This window comes from Pteronotus mesoamericanus, unplaced genomic scaffold, assembly GCF_021234165.1.
Source record: "Pteronotus mesoamericanus isolate MK-2021 breed Mesoamerican mustached bat unplaced genomic scaffold, CSHL_Meso_final contig_182, whole genome shotgun sequence".
In the NCBI taxonomy this organism is placed as follows: Eukaryota; Metazoa; Chordata; class Mammalia; order Chiroptera; family Mormoopidae; genus Pteronotus; species Pteronotus mesoamericanus.
The window spans coordinates 32,203,559-32,220,301 of NW_026555078.1; the positions used below are offsets into that span (position 1 = coordinate 32,203,559).

General features: G+C 34.8%; 1 protein-coding gene across 1 annotated transcript in view; it reads left to right on the top strand.

Moving 5' to 3' along the window:
• The window catches only part of WDHD1 (WD repeat and HMG-box DNA binding protein 1), a 41,375-nt gene that overhangs the window by 10,025 nt on the left and 14,607 nt on the right, over nt 1-16,743 (top strand). Inside the window, exons 8-13 of the mRNA XM_054567540.1 lie at nt 1,513-1,720; nt 3,617-3,801; nt 5,124-5,308; nt 7,904-8,145; nt 10,678-10,815; nt 12,962-13,118. Of these exons, the coding sequence (XP_054423515.1) occupies nt 1,513-1,720; nt 3,617-3,801; nt 5,124-5,308; nt 7,904-8,145; nt 10,678-10,815; nt 12,962-13,118 (1,115 nt within the window). The remainder of the gene's footprint in view (nt 1-1,512; nt 1,721-3,616; nt 3,802-5,123; nt 5,309-7,903; nt 8,146-10,677; nt 10,816-12,961; nt 13,119-16,743) is intronic.

Below are 16,743 nucleotides of genomic sequence, written 5' to 3' on the forward strand. Positions count from 1 at the left end.
GCTGCAGGTTCTAGAGACAGAATCTTCAGAGACTCTGGAGGCCATTCTCATGACTCACGGGGAGCAGAAGAAAATTAGGAAGATGTGTAAAAGGTAAAAGGCAGTAGCTCCTCAGACTTCAGCAGTGGTGATGAAGATGAAGAATGTGAGGGTAGCAGCTCCAATTAGTTTGGTAAAAATATTTTTTAAAAACTGGCCTGGAGCACTTTGATTGATTTTAATTTCGTGGTTGATTTATGGTGTGGGGCTGGCACTCCTTGCTCCCGAGATATCCCTCCCGTTTTTATCCACTGCACATGGGTGTGGGACCAGCCCCTTCTGCATCTCCACCCCCCACCCCCCACACGGCTGGATGGATGTGGTTTCTTTAATTCTGTAGTTGTCAGGCTTTCATTAACTTGATTTCTTACAGTTCTGGGTGATGATTATTCTGTAATTTAGTTGTAATTTTGATGTTTTTGTGCAAGAAGGTGAGCCGTGTTTACCCATGCTGCCATCTGGCAGCTTTGGGAAAACCCACCTTGTGGATTGTGACCCCAAAAAACTTTTTGACCAACTTGAGTACATAACCTCTTAGGAGTATAAATGAAATAGTTATATATCATCTTACAGCATGTAGTTATTTAATTACTCATATCAAATCCTGTGTTTAAATATATGAATTTAGAAGTATTTTTTTTTGTTCTCTCATTTTATTAAACAACAGTTTTCCAGAACTCAATCATACGTACTTCCGTCTAAAAGGTTTATGATAGTTTCTTTTGAATTTATTAAGGATGTTCTCATAGAATTTTGTACCAAACTATAAGTTTATATTGGCTTAACATTCGTACAGTTTTCATTCATCCTGTAGGAGGAATTTGTGATCTCTACAATATATCTGCTTATTATTTTGCTTTTTAAAGTGATTGCAGAAACTCTTCATAGTGACATTCAATGCATGCAATGGTATGTTTGTATTCCTAGGGATCAGTGATTAATTCTGTTGAATATCTTTGCCTCCTTTGTTTTTCTGTTGGTTCTGTTCTGTTTACTTCTGTAAGCATCAAAGAAATGAAAACTAGCTTTAACTGAGATCATTTAAAGCAAATATATCTTACCTAAGTAGAATTTTGTTCATAATAAAAGGAAATGAGAGAATAACTTAAAATTAGGGACTTGTAGGTGATTTCTTTTTCAGTAAATGACTTGTAGGGAGTAAAATCTTGTTTTATATTTGGGTATATATACAGTATTTCTTTACTTGTCTGTCCTACACTCTTGCCCTTTGTAACCTGTCAGGCATTTAAAGTAAGGACTAACTCTTACATAAATATAATCCTCATATATACACTTATTAATTATTCTTATCAGGACATTTGCTTAGTAGAGTTTATAGGTGCATATTAAAAGATTGCCTTTTGAGTAAAGGAAGGGAAGGGGAAAGTAAAAAAAAAAAAGATTGCCTTTTGAGTAATTGAGTTTATCAAAATGGTTCACTAATACTTTCTAATTTGAATTAATTTATTTAAGGTATATAGCAGAGTGGAAAAGGATTACAATGATCTTTTTGATGGAGATGATGCAAGTAATGCTGGTGATCTTCCAAATGACAGTGCAATTGAAACCTCCTCTTTTTCAAAAGGAGTTATAAATGATGATGAGGATGATGACATCATGCTGGCTTCAGGTCGTCCTAGGCAGCAAAGTCACTTCCTAGAAGATGATGAAAACTCAGTTGGTATGAATTGACTTGTGGATGTGACGATACATCCTGTTGATTATTCAATTTTTTATTACAACTAGTATTTAAAGTCATTATTGATTTTGTTGAATGTAGTTAAAACAGTAGGTAGAGGGACATTTGTAACATTAAATACTTACATTAAGAAAGGTTTCAGATCAATGAGCTAAGTTTTTTCTTTAGCAAACTAGAAAAAGAAATTAACCCCAAGCAAGAAGAAAAAAGGAAATAATAAAAAGCAGAATTCAGTGAAATTGATTACAATAAGTATTTAAAAAGTCAATGAAATGAAAAGTTATTTCTTTGAAAAGATCAATTAAATGGATAAATCACTATCCTAACTGATCAAGAAAGACAGACAAAACACAAATGACTGATAAAAGTAATGGAAAATGGGTCATCACCATAGATCCTAGAGATCTATCTACACTGTTCACTATGGTAGCCACTAGCCACGTGTGGTCATTGAACACTTGAAATGTGCCTAAGAAAGGATGTTAAGTGTATGATGCAACCAAATTTTCAAGAATAGTACGAAAAAAAGAATGTAAAACATCTAGTCATTTTTTACATTGAGTACATGCTGAAAGTGTATTTTAAATGTAATATATTATTAAAATTAATTATCCTGTTTTTACTTTTTAAAATATGGATACTAGGAAATTTTAAATTATGTATGTAGCCCACATTATGTTTCTGTAAGACAGCACTGCTGTTAATATCAGAGTGCCTATTGCAACAACTAAAGTAACACATTTGAATGTTAACAAGTAAAATGCCAATGTATGGCAGTAAATTGTGCTACATTTAAATCATATTTGGTTTATACAACAGTAATGTTTAATGATTTAGTCTCAAGAGCTCATTATACTGCTATATATTGTTTTTGCTGGAAGTATAGGACTAAAAATCAGTCCCATACAAATGTATAGTTTGAAAAGGAAGAAGTATTTTAAGAGTCTGTTCAAATAATTGTGGACATTCTTCTTTGATACTGCACACAAAACTCAACACTTTGAAGCTTCTTAAATATTACTTGCATGCTCGCTTTGGCAGCACATATACTAAAATTAAATATCACTTGCAATGTGGAATCTGAAAACTTTTCAATGAACTTTTCAACTCTATTACATTAAAGTCCATTGGTCTAACATGAACTTTGAATGACTCTTTTACCATGTTTGATTTTATAACATATGCATTGGTAATTTGGTAAATACTGGTTTACTGAGGTTTGTGGACCTTCCTAAAATGTGTGCATTTTCCAAAATATATTTGTTAGTATCACCAATCTACTCAGAAGTTTTTAAATATAGGGAAGCAAAGAAGCTTCTGGTGGTGGATACAATATTCTGATTTTTGTTTGTAAGCTCCAATTTTATCATTGGCAGCAAATTCTGTCAGTTACTCATTTTTAAGAGAATGTTTGCCAAATACCCAAGTCTGTGTAATCATAGTTTATTTGGCATTATTTCAAGTAAAAATGGTATTTCATGAAAAAAACAGTTCAGCTTACAACTCAATTGCTAAAATGCTTTTTTTCTTTTTTTTTTTTAAGACAACTGTCATACTTCATGTTCCCATTTTAGCACAGAAAACATTTTTAAAAATCTGTGCAGGATAAAGATTTAATAAAATTATGTTTTACTGCAATTGAGTGGTGGTTAATGCATTGAGCAGGCTGGTACCCCTGACTTGATTAATGCTAAGGCACCAGTAGTTTTTCCCTCCATTGCTATTGCATCATTACTGCAAATATGAACACAGTGAAGAAGCAAATAACATGTTAGTATTACTAAGTATGAGTGAAAAGATTATTAGATTTCATAATGTTTTTCTTTTTCCAGATCATTGGTATTTATGACTCTCTAATTGTAATCCTTTGTATTTTAGATATTACAATGCTAAAAACAGGTTCTAGTCTCAAAGAGAAAGAGGAAGAGGATCAAGCAGACAGCATTTACAATTTACCACTTGCAACATCCCAGAGGCCATTTTATGATGGGCCTATGCCAACTCCCCGGCAAAAACCATTTCAGTCGGGTTCTACACCCTTGCATCTCATGCACAGGTTCATGGTAAGCCTTGGATCTGCACTTCTAGATAGTTTTATCACACATATAATCATTTTCTCTCACTATAGCTAATTAGTTTGGTAAAAATATTTCTAAAAAACTGTCCTGGAGCACTTTGATTGACTTTAATTTTGTGGTTGATTTATGGTTAACTCACAGCCTTAGTCTTATTTCAACTTTATTAATGGAAATTGTGTTATAAAATTTGCTCTGCAAAATGATATATAATGAACCTAAGTAAATGTGACAGAATATACTTCTAAACATTATTTCTCATATTAGTTTTTATATAGGAGATTATACTAATCCCAAAATACTACTTAAAAGGTAGTTTTTTAGAAGACAACCCTTATAGTATATTAGGTGATACATCTATGAAAAAGAACTATCTGCCCCTTTTCCCCACTCTACCCCACTGGAATGTAAGTTCCCCAGGGATAAAGATTTTTCTGTTTTGTTTGCTGATAGCACTTAGAACAAGGTATGCACAGTAGGCCTTAAATATATATTTCCTGAATGAATGAGTGAATATTAGTTTTTTGTTTTAAGTTCTAGAGCTAAAAAAGTTTAATATTTCAGTTTGTTCATTATTTGAGGTTTTCCACTGAGGACTTTGCTTGTTGTCCTTTTTGAAAGGTATATGCCTGGCAGAAATTTGTATGTAAATATTAAAGATTGTATTTTATTTTAATAAAGCTTTACGTCAGTAACCACCATCTAGTAATAAATCTTAATCTTTGATTATTGTTAACTATTTTATTTATATAAAGTTACATTTATGGCAGAAGAAAGGAAACACTAGGGCCTCTTGTGAGCCTATGGTATAATCAGGGGAAGATAAGTTTTCCAAAGTAATATTGATTTATTTTGCCTTAAAATGTATATATTTATTTGTATAATATAAACCAGTTATTTGGAACAGAAAAATATGCTGTCATTTGAAATCATACTTTTTAAGTAAATAAATTTTTGAAATGTCTTCTTTTGAGGAATATAATGGTTTGGTTGTTCAAAGGTCAGTTATAAAGTTTTTTTTTTAATAACAGAAATGTAATTAAAAATGATAAATGAAATACTCCACTTCCTAATAAATTTTTGTTATATGTCACTTCTTCTCATGGGGAGAAGAATAATTAGTTATTGTAGCTCTGATGTTACTACTGTTACCTGAAACTATTTAGAGGTAGATGAGCTGTGGTTGTTCCTATAACTTAAACCTTGATACAGACTGAATTATAATATTTGCTAATTTGTACCATTTTAGGCTACTGATTCTCAGAGTTTTGGTTTTTCTCAGACTTGTATTTAACCTTACATGTTTGTAGGTGTGGAACTCTGTTGGAATCATTCGCTGCTATAACGATGAGCAAGACAATGCCATAGATGTGGAGTTCCATGATACCTCCATACACCATGCAACACACTTATCAAACACTTTGAATTACACAATAGCAGATCTTTCCCATGAAGCTATTTTGTTGGCATGTGAAAGCACTGATGAACTAGCAAGGTAAATTTGAGATTATTAGGAAGAATTTGTAACTGTTGAACTGTTAGATATGAGTGTTCAAATTCAGTACAAGAAGTTAGTAAAACCAAATTATATCTTTTATAGTGTGGAATTTCAGAATGAAGAATTTAGTAGAAATACCAGCTCACCCGTAATACCCCAGAACATGTCGGTGTTGGCCTAATTGTCTCCTCGGTATATTTTCTAACTACGTGTCTAAATGGCATGACATGATTTGTAATGCAAGACAAATTGGACTACTTTTTACATGTTGTTGTTTTTTATTAGTATAAGAATAATACATATTATAAACAAACTTAAGTACAGAATTTTTAGGAAATGAAAGTTTCCTCCAGAATTCAAATTAGATAGATCTACTGTTAAAAATATATATGTCCTTCCAGATTTCTTTTTGTATGAACTGCCCTTATAAATTTACGTATTGAGGTATAATTTATATACAGTAAACTGCTCTGATTTTAGATTGTTTGGTAAGTTTGATAAATGTGTATGTACTAAGATAACCATTATCACAATCAAAATAGTTTTTATCACCTAAAAACGTTCCCTCATATTTCTTTGCAGTATACCCAGTCCTAGCCTTGGAAAATTACTGATCTGGGTTTTTGTTGTTGTTGTCAGCATAGATTAGATTTGAAACTTTTCTTTAAAAAAGAAAAACACACCCTGACTAGTGTGACTCAGTTGGTTGGGCATCATTCCTTGAAGCAAAAAGTCATTGGTCCGATTCCCAGGGAGGGCACATGCCTAGATTGTGGGTTTGGTCCCTAGTCAGGTGCATACATGAGAGGCAACCCACTGATGTTTCTCTTCTTCTCTTTCTTCCTCCTTTCTCTTCTCTCTAAAATAAATAAAATCTTAAAAACACACACGTACACACCAAAAAAGTGTTACTACTACTATTTGTTTGATTTAAAAAAATTTTTTTATTCTCATCCAAGAACATTTTTTTATTGCTTTTAGGGAGAGAGGAAGGGGTGGGGAGAGAGAGCGAGCGAGCACGCGCGAGCTTTTTGTATACATCCTGACTGGGGATCAAACCTACAATTTGGGTATGTGCCCCCAATTGGGAATTGAATCTGCTACCTTTCGCCCTATAGGACGACGCTCCAACCAACTGAGCTATACTAGCCAGGGCTATCTGTTTGATTTTTTTTAACTTAGTATATTTTGGACTTCTTAGATATTTCAATAGGTAGGTAGGTAGGTAGGTAGGTAGACAGACAAAAAGTTATGATGAAAAAACAGCAGAGGCAGAGTTCTCTTTTGGTTTTTTTTTTTTTAAGAAGAATATATACTTCATTAACCTTTTCTTATTCCAGCCAGTTTGCACTTTACTGATTTTTTTTTCTTCAGCTGATTATAATCTTTATATACTTTATTACAGATTTTACTGACTCCCAGGTGAGTTGAAATTAAAAGTCTTCTGATTAGATATATTAGCTCCTCGCTGCTCCAAGTGTGGTTGACAAACTAAGGGGTACAGGTCACCTAAGAGGTTGTTGGAAACACAGAATCTCAGACCCCATCCCAGACCTGAATCACATCTGTATTTTAACAAGATCTTTAGGTGACTGAGGATGTGTCAAAGTCTGAAACACACTGTATTAGGTCATTTCTAAAAATAATTTAAAAAATAAATAAAAATTTTTTTTCAATTACAGTTGACATACAGTATTAGTTTCAGGTGTATATTAGGTCATTTTAACATTTCAACTGGTTTTTTTAATTGACTCAAAATCAATTCAGTACTTCATTATTGAATTAAATTAGTTTATTAAAATAAATCACTCTTGACTTTGTGTCTCTAACTCAGAATATCTTACATAATTAGAACTTTTATTTGCAGGTGCAATTTTGATTTCAGATACTTTTTTTGTTTTACTAGATAAATTTTTCATAGCCGTGTATAATATTACCTTTTCATTTTAAAATTGAAATTTTAAATTTTGTTCAGAAAGTCATTACTGCCTCAGATTAACAATACAATGGTATATGCATTCCAAAGGCTAAGTTTAATAATTATTTACATGTATATGTGTGTATACATACACCCACACATATATACATAAATACATACACATACATGTAAATTTTATGCATATATAGGCAAAGAGGAAGAAAGACTGAAAACATCTCGCTAGTGGGATTACATGTGATTTTTTTCCCCTTTCTCTTTTAGTTTTTTTAATTATTATTATTAGGCATTGAGATAACTGTTGCCTAACATTTTGAAGCTTGCTTTTTAAAAATCTGGTTGTGATTTTTGTACCCATTTAAAACTTAAGATCATAGTCTGCAGATTTTAGCCTTCATTTTTTTTTTTTCATTTAACATTGTGTTGTGACTATTTTCCTGTATGTTTAACTATTCTTCAATAACATGACTGGTAATAGTTTAAGATAGTTCATTTTAAATATATTTCATAATACTGTCTTAAAGACATTTCTCGTACTATTTGTGTGTAACAGAAAAATAAACTATTTGGTTCTGTTACTGGGTGTCATGAATAGTTATATATGTAAAATATCAAATATGAAAGTTTGATTGTTTCTATCTTGTTTTAATTTTTAGCAAGCTTCACTGCCTACACTTTAGTTCTTGGGATTCAAGCAAAGAATGGATAGTCGACCTGCCTCAGAATGAGGATATTGAAGCCATCTGTCTTGGTCAGGGATGGGCTGCTGCTGCCACTAGTACCTTGCTCCTTCGATTATTTTCTATTGGAGGTGTTCAGAAAGAGATCTTCAGTCTTCCTGGGCCTGTGGTGTCAATGGCAGGACATGGAGAACAGCTTTTCATTGTTTATCATAGAGGTAGATTTTTTCCGGTCTTTTATAATTTTACCATAACCTAAAGTAAATGGAAATTACTTAGCTTTTTTCCCCCTTTCTCTCCTTGTTTTGGATTATATACCTCCTTTTGCATTTTTCTTAGCATTTGAATCTGTAATTTTTTAGTGTAATTTTTAAATGTATAGAATTTTATTGTATTCATTGATAACAATGAGAATGAAAATATTTTGTTTATAGAAGAACTATATTGCCCTGGCAGGTGTGGCTGAGTGGATTGAGTGGTGGCCTGTGAACTGAAAGGTCACTGGTTCTATTCCCAGGCAGGGCACATGCCTGGGTTGTGGGCCAGGTCCCCAACTGGGAGTGTGCGAGGAGCAGACAGCTGATGTTTCTCTTCACAACGATGTTTCTTTCCCTCTCTTTCTCACTCCCTTCCCCTCTCTCTGAAAAATAAATAGATAAAATCTTTTTTAAAAAAACTACATTAGAGAAAGAATTTCAAGGTAGAGTTTGGTTAATTACTTCCATGGCTATATATTAAATGATTTTTCAGAGTTTAAATGCCTCAAAAACTAAACTAACTCTAGTCTGAAGAACCAAAACAGCTTTGAAGTGCCTTTTTAAAAAGTTGCCATGTTTTCCTCACCTTATATTCTCTCTTCAGTCCCTACCACTGTATTCAGACTGGTTTTATTAAGGTTACCAATGGTTTCTTTATGCTTATTTTTATTGTAGAATAATTCTGTCAGAAATACTTTCTTGTCTTGACTTCTGTGACATCACTCTCTTGATTTTCTTTTTTATCTCACTGGTAGTTCCTTCAGCTCTTCTGGTGTCTCCTCCTCCCGTGCTCACACCTCCTCTCTAGTTCTCTCTAGGTCAGGAACTTTCAGTCTTTTGACTGCTTAGCCATAGTAAGAAATACATTCTGTATTGCTATTTTGAACATGCCTGCAAATGTAATGGAAATAAAAGTCTTATGGACAATATTTACTCTTTGATTTAATTTTTTCTAAACGGTGGTTGCAACTCTGAATTGATTTCATGACTCATAGGTCAAAAAATGCAGTTTGAGAAACCGTCCTGGGGATCTCATTATGACTTATGTCTTTAAATACATCAATGTGTCCATGACATCTAAATTAATTTCACCAGCCCTACTCTCTTCTTGTGTTTTCAGACTTGCCCACATAAAATCTCTATATAGGTTTAATACACAGCCCAAACTTAACTTGGTCATAATAAAACCTTTGATATACTTTTTGCCTCCAAACTTGCTTCTTACTTAGTTACCCCCTCTTGGTAAACAGCATGCTATCAACTAGCTGTTCAAACCAGGAATGCAAGAGTTATCCTTGATCATCTCTTTCCCTGACCTCCCTCCCCCAAAAAAACACTGTCAGTAAGATCATATCATTTCAGTTCTTTGGAATAACACATTCCAAATCTGTCTCTTTAAAGACCCCAGTCCAGCCCAGATGTCATCTCCTGGGCTCTTACAGCAGCCTTCTACCAGTCTTTCAGCTTCAGTTCTTGTATTCTCTAATTGATTTCCACATAGCAGCCTGGGTAATCTGTTGAAAACATGCACCTCTTCACTTAGATTTCTCTGATGACTTCCCAGAGCTTTTATTTATTTTTTTTTAAAGATTTTATTTATTTATTTTTAGAGAGAGGGGAAGGGAGGAAACGAGGGAGAGAAACATCAATGTGTGGTTGCCTTCACATGCCCCCTACTGGGGACCTGGCCTGCAACCCAGGCATGTGCCTTGATTGGGAATCAAACCAGTGACCTTTTGGTTCTCAGGCTGGCACTCAATCCCCTGAGCCAGGGCCTCAGCTTTTAGAATAAAAATCAAACTTCTTTTCACAGCTGACAGGGTCCTACATGATCCAATCTTTGCCTACCCCTTCAACCTCATCTCTTGCCACTTTTTCTCTTGATACTAATTCTGGCCATACAGGCTTCTTTGCATTCTTCAAACTCACCAAGCTTGTTACCACCTTTGGACCGTTCATTAGGTGTGTCCTCTCTGTCTACTATAGTGCTCCTCTTCCTAACTTTTGGATGACTGGCTCCAACTTGCAGTTCATGTCTCAGCTTAAATTTCGCTTTCTCAAAGAGGGCACCTCTGACTAGCTAATCTAAAGTAACCACTCAGTCTAGCACTCTGTATCACATTATTATTTTAACTCTTTGATAGCACTTAGTATTTTTTGTTATTTAGTTTGTTTTTTAATTCATTTGCTTGTATTCTCCTACCTGAATATGAATTCTTGTTTACCATTGTAGTCCCAGTGCCTGGCACATAGTAAGCTGTATTTAAATATTTCTCGAGTGAATGATTTATCCTTATGACCACTTTTAGTCCAGGTGACATATAGTGTTCTGCCTTTTATACCTGAATGGTGCCCCAGTTAGGTAGGTTATCCATAAAAAGTAGTGCTAGTTCATCTAAGAAACAAAATCAGTTCAATTCACAGGATACAATTTAGACTGCTTTATATCTAAATAACCTTTGACACCTTATTTATGTTTATATTTTTTACTAGGAACAGGATTTGATGGGGATCAGTGCCTTGGAGTTTATCTGCTAGAGATGGGGAAAAAGAAAAAACAAATTTTGCATGGTGATCCTCTTCCTCTTACAAGGAAATCCTACCTTGTATGGGTTGGATTTTCAGCTGAAGGCAAGACAAATTAATTTATTTATATTAAAGACATTTTTCAGGAAGAAAATTGTTTCATTGTTTTTTTCCTAATTTCTATATAGATAAATTGTTTAAATTTCTTTGTTTTAATATGTTGGCAAAACTGGAAATGAATTGTTAGGCAAGGTAGTCATTGTTTTATGTACAAGGTCTGTTTTTCATGAGAATTCTGATTAGGAAACTTATGAAGAAGAAATATATGAGGTCTGTCCAGAAAAAAATCCAGCCATTGTTAATACAACAAGGATGGTTTGTGTGACATCACTGTAACTTGGTAGCCAATGCGAGTGGACTTGAATGCACATGTGTGAACAAGGACTACCTCGCTGTACTTGTCAGTGGGAATGGTAGACACCATTGAGTGAGCATGTGTACTGTGTGGCTGTTGCATTCAAAATGGGTGAGTAGAGCAACAAATCTGCATCAGATTTTGTGTTAAGCTGGAACATTCCTCCATGGAAACTATTTGGATGATTCAGAAGGCTGCAGCTATGGGCAGCTGGTGATTGGCAGCTTCACAGTTGCCCAATCGTGTATCACATCTCGTGCAGTTTTTTTGAGGAACATCAAATCACCCAGGTGACTCAGCACCCCTACATCCCAATTTGGCATCCTGTGACTTCTGGCTTTTCCCAAAACTAATACCTTTGTAAGGGAAGAGGTTTCAGACCATCAAGATTCAGGAATTGGCAATTGGGAAATCTGTGTGAGGTCCCAAGGTGCTTACTTTGAAGGGGACTGAGGTATCATTGTCTTATGTACAAGGTTTCTTGTATCTTCTTCAGTAAATGTCTCTTATTTTCATATTGCCCGGTGGATACCTTCTGGACAGATCTTATATTTTTCTGTAAGCTTATTAAGATAACAAGGAGATACAAATCAATGGTAAAGGGGCTATTCTAGCAGATTCTACACAAAAATCAGGAATTTTCTGTTACTATACTGTCTACTACAGTGACCACTAGCCACATGTGTCTACTGAACACTTGAAGAGTGGTAAATCTGAATTAAGATGTGCTGTGAATATAAAATACTCTCCAGATTTTGAAGATTTAGTATGAAAAGAGAATGTAAAATAATGTCATTAAAAATTATTTTAACATTTGTTAAAATGATTATATTTTGGGTATATTGGATTTAATAAAATATAAATTAGAATTAACTTCACTTTCCCCCCTTTTCTTATGTGACACTAGGAAATTAAAAATTACATTTGTGGCTCACGTATTTCTGTTGGATAGTGCTGTTGTAAACTCATAGATGATGTGAAGGATACTGAGAATTACCTTTTTTAAGGAGCCTGTTAACCCTGTCTCGGCTTAACTATTTCTATTATTAGAGATTTGTACCCTTCAATTATCATTAGAAACTCCAGTTTTATCCATAAAACATCAACCATTTCTAGATGTGGCTTCTGTTGGGATATTAGTCATTTATGTTTTAATAATGTGACCATGAATAACTTCCATTCATGTAACTTTTTTTTTCCAATTACAAATCAGACTCTAAAAAAACTGTTTGCAGAGTGAGAGGGCTGTGAAGTCAGAGATAAGAAAGGGGGGTAATTAGGGAATTTGCTGTGCACTCCCTGAGAGGGGAGCAGATAGGGGGCAAACCAGGTTGCTTACTTGTTTCCTGGGAAGAATTGCTTACCTTGGAGTTGGGGGACAGAATAGTATAATAAGCCCAAGAAAGGAGAAGCAGCGGGGAGAGGAGTACTAAAAGACCGATCCTTTACATCCTCACCTTGTATCAGGTTTTGGTATTTTTCCCAGTTTCCCTTAACCAGGAAGGCTTCCGATTTAAGTTTAATTTTTTCCACTGAAGTAGGCTTTTGAAAATATTGCTATGTTCCAGCAGATGGCATAGTTTTCACTGAAACTATTAGTTTCTTCTCTTTATTTGAGTAAATTTCAGTCATATCTTAAGCGTTTTTTTTTTTTTCCTTTAGTCTATGTGGTTAATGAAATTTTGTGAGAAAATGAACTTGAGTTATTTGCCTTTTTTTGTTTTTTGCTGTTTATTTTTGAATTACAAGTTGAACCATTGGTATATATTTTTAAAAAAGTATTTATTAATATGTAGCTATGTCTCCAAGTGATTTGTTTTTCTGTTGATGTTATAGGTACCCCCTGTTTCGTGGATTCAGAAGGCATTGTTCGAATGCTAAACAGAGGACTTGGTAATATGTGGACTCCTGTATGTAATACAAGAGAACACTGCAAAGGAAAATCCGATCACTACTGGGTGGTTGGTGTCCATGAAAATCCCCAGCAACTGAGGTGGGATATTAGAAAATGCTTTTTAAAGTATATATTTATTTATCTTTTACCTTAGTTCATTTACTTGCTTTCTATATTTACTAAATTAGGAATTTGTTTATATTCACTGTGAAGCTTTCAACCAGTTGCTTGACTTAGAACTGAGAACAAAATAGGAATTAAGTTTATTAGTGTGGCTATAACATCATTTCCGCCTGTCGGTGGGGTCAGTTCTGGTTAGACATGGCATTTCATCTTTTTATACAGCCTCTTACTTATTTTTCCTCACCTGAGGGCATTTTATTTTTTCATTGCTTTTACAGAGAGAGGAAGGGAGAAAGAGAAACATTGTGAGAGCTCAGTTGCCTCCCAAATGCTGGGGCCAGGGATTGAGGCTCAAACCGAGGCATGTGCCCTAACTGGGAATTGAACCCTCAACCTTTTGGTTATGGGATGACGCTCCAGTTAACTAAGCCACACCAGCCCGGGCAACCTCTTATTTTAAACTATAATTTAGAATTGAATGTCTATAATTCAGCTGCTTTTTGAGTTCGGTTTTTTTTTTCATTTCTTTTTAAACTTTGGATATTAAGTAACAGTGAGGTACAAGTTCAGTATTGATGCATGCATCTCTATTGCCTTTTTAAAAAGATTTTATTTATTTTTAGAAGGAAGAGAGGGAGAGAAACATCCATGCATGAAAGATACATTAATTAAATTGCTTCTTGTATGCTCCTAACTGCGGACCTGGTCCACAGCCCAGGGATGTGCCCTGACTGGGATTCCTTTCGGTTCACAGGCTGGCACTCAATCTACTGAGCCGCACCAGCCAGGGCACTTTTTGAGATTTTTAGCTTAATTATCATAATAGAGGAGAGAAATGTAATGGTATATTGCAAGTGTAGAATTCTCAGTCCATATAATCTCTATTCAATACCGTGTTGAAGATTTCCTTCTTTTTTGACACCTGGTATTTTCTTGGTCTAAGAGATTGTCAATGACATATAAGTACTTGGTGAGCAGAGAGGTCTCTCTTTTCATGTAGCTCATAGTCTAGGGAGAGCGATAACAGAAACAACTAAATATTAATTACTACTTAGGATAAAAGCCATTAATTAATCTGAGCCAGAATCCTGATAGAGAATAAAAGAAGGGCATGTTTTAGGTGGAGTGATCACAGAGGACTCTTAATGGAGGTAGTGTTTAATGTGAGACCTGGATGCCAAGGAATCTGTTATGGAAGAACGGGGTGAAAAGTAATCCCTGTAGAGTAAACAGCATGCACAAAGGCGCTGAGGTCAGAAAGAATTTGATGTATTTGAGAAATTGAAAGTATCTAAATGTGGCTAGCATATAAGAATCAGGAGGCGATTGGGGGTGCATAGGTTGAAGATGACATCAGAAAGTTAGACGTACGTTGCATTATAGTCCATGATAGAGAAGTTTGGATTTTATTTGAAGTGTATCAGGAAGCCATTCAAGGTTTTTATTCAGGGGAATGTGGTGATCTGGTTTACATAAAAAGAAAAATATGACAGTAAATGGATTGGCAGAACTAAGACTAGAAGTAGGAAGACCAGTGAGTGGCTTTATTTCTTCTGGGGATGTTTGGAAAAGTGGGGTATTGTTTTTAGCTCTGGCAATGATAGAGGTTACCCTGGCATTTAGAGAGCTGGAACCAGGGTTGTTAAACATCTCATAGTGTGTAGAACAGTCCTTCTCAACTACAGATTATCTGAAATGCTTTCAGTGCTGTCATGGAGAAACACTGAGGAAGATTTTGTAGTCACTTAGCTGAACTAGAACTGGCTGGAAGTAGTGTGGAGGCAGTGGAAATGAAGAGAAGCAGATTCGCGATAGAAAGAGTAGGATTTGCTATTAGTTTGGGGATTGGGAGTGAGAAAGAAGAATCAATGACATCCATATTTCTGCTAAAAGCAGCTAGGTGGATACTTGAACCATTTAAAGAAATAAGGGAGATTAAAATGAATTCTCTCTTGGATGTATTAAATATGAAATGCAAAATATCCAAATGGAGCTATCAAGAAGATACTGGATATATAATTCAAATTCAGAGGAGAAATTTTGGCTGGAGATATAAATTTGGGATTCACCAGAATATAGAAGGTATTTAAAGTCATAGTAACAACATCAGATGACTTAGCAAGAAGAAAGAAAGAGGCAAAATGGTCTCAGGACCCAGCCCTAAGAAATTCCAACATTTAGAGGTCAGGTAGTAGAGTACAAACTTTTGCATGAGAAAAAAAGAGAATTAGCTAGGCAAGTAAGAGAAGAATTATCTGAAGAGGATCATGTAACAGACTCTCTGAGTGGAGACTATTTCAAGAGGCATTAGTGAGAAAGGGAAATAAAAATGGTTCTCAGGTATTTGAAAAGATGATTGATGTCACAAAAACTAAGATAAATATTAAAACTAAAAATTCTCTTTTTACCTATTGGAAAAAATATCTTGGTGAGGCTACGGTAAAATAATCATATTTATGTTGCTGATGAGAGTACACATTGGTTAAAATCCCTACGGAAGGCAATTTGTCAAGAACTACCAGAATTAGAAGTGCATATGTCCTTTGACCCAATAATTCCGCTTTTAGGATTTGTCCTGCAGATATATTAGTACTTGCTATTTAATGTACGATACACAGACAGCATCAGCATCACCAGGGAGACTATTAGAAGTGCTGAATCTCAGGCATCACATCAGACCTGAATGCAAACCTGCATTTTAACAAGATCTTTAGTTGATTTGTGTGCGCGTTAAAATTTAAGAAATACTGCTGCTAGCAAATGTGGGAAATGAAACATGTAAAAGATAACTTACATGGAAGGATTGTTAATATTAGCAAAAGATTGGAAACCTAAATTTCCATTAGAAAAATAGATAACTAAATTCTGTACAATTATTTATATACTAGAGTACTATGTAGTTTTTTAAAAAGGGTGAAGCAAATCATGTATGTGATGAGTGACATGTATCCAGAATATAAGCAGAACTCTTACAACTCAAAAAGACCCAGTTAAAAAATAGGCAGCCCTGGCTGCATGGCTTAGTTGGTTGGAAGGCTATCCAGTGCACCAAAAGGTTGCAGGTTTGATTCCCAGTCAGGACACATAGGTTGCAGGTTCCATTCCTGGTCAGTGCACAAACTTAGATTGTGGGTTCAGTCTCCGGTTGGGTCTTGTATGGGAGGCAACTGATCAATGTTATCTCTCTCACATAAATGTTCCTCTCTCATTCTCCCTTCTTCTATCTCTAAAATCAAGAAACATATCCTTGGGTGAGGATTTTTTAAAAATGCATGATATGTAGATAACTCTTTTCAAGAAGTTCAGCTGTCAAGAGGAAGAGATGAGGGTGGCATCTAAAGAAGGCTGTTAAAGAAAGGATTATTTAGTTTGGGTGATTCTAGAGCACTTTTGTAATCTCTTGGCAATAAATTTAGCGAAGAGGGTGAGACTGACAGTGTAAGAAAAGGAGACAATCGAAGGAATAAAATCCTGTAAAAAAAAGAAAGATCATAGATTTTAGACCATATGTCTAAAATAGGAAGGTAAGACATTTTATCAGTTGTGAGAGGGAAGAAGGTAGGCAATTGCAGATACGTTTGGTAGTTGAAGGGTAGTTGAC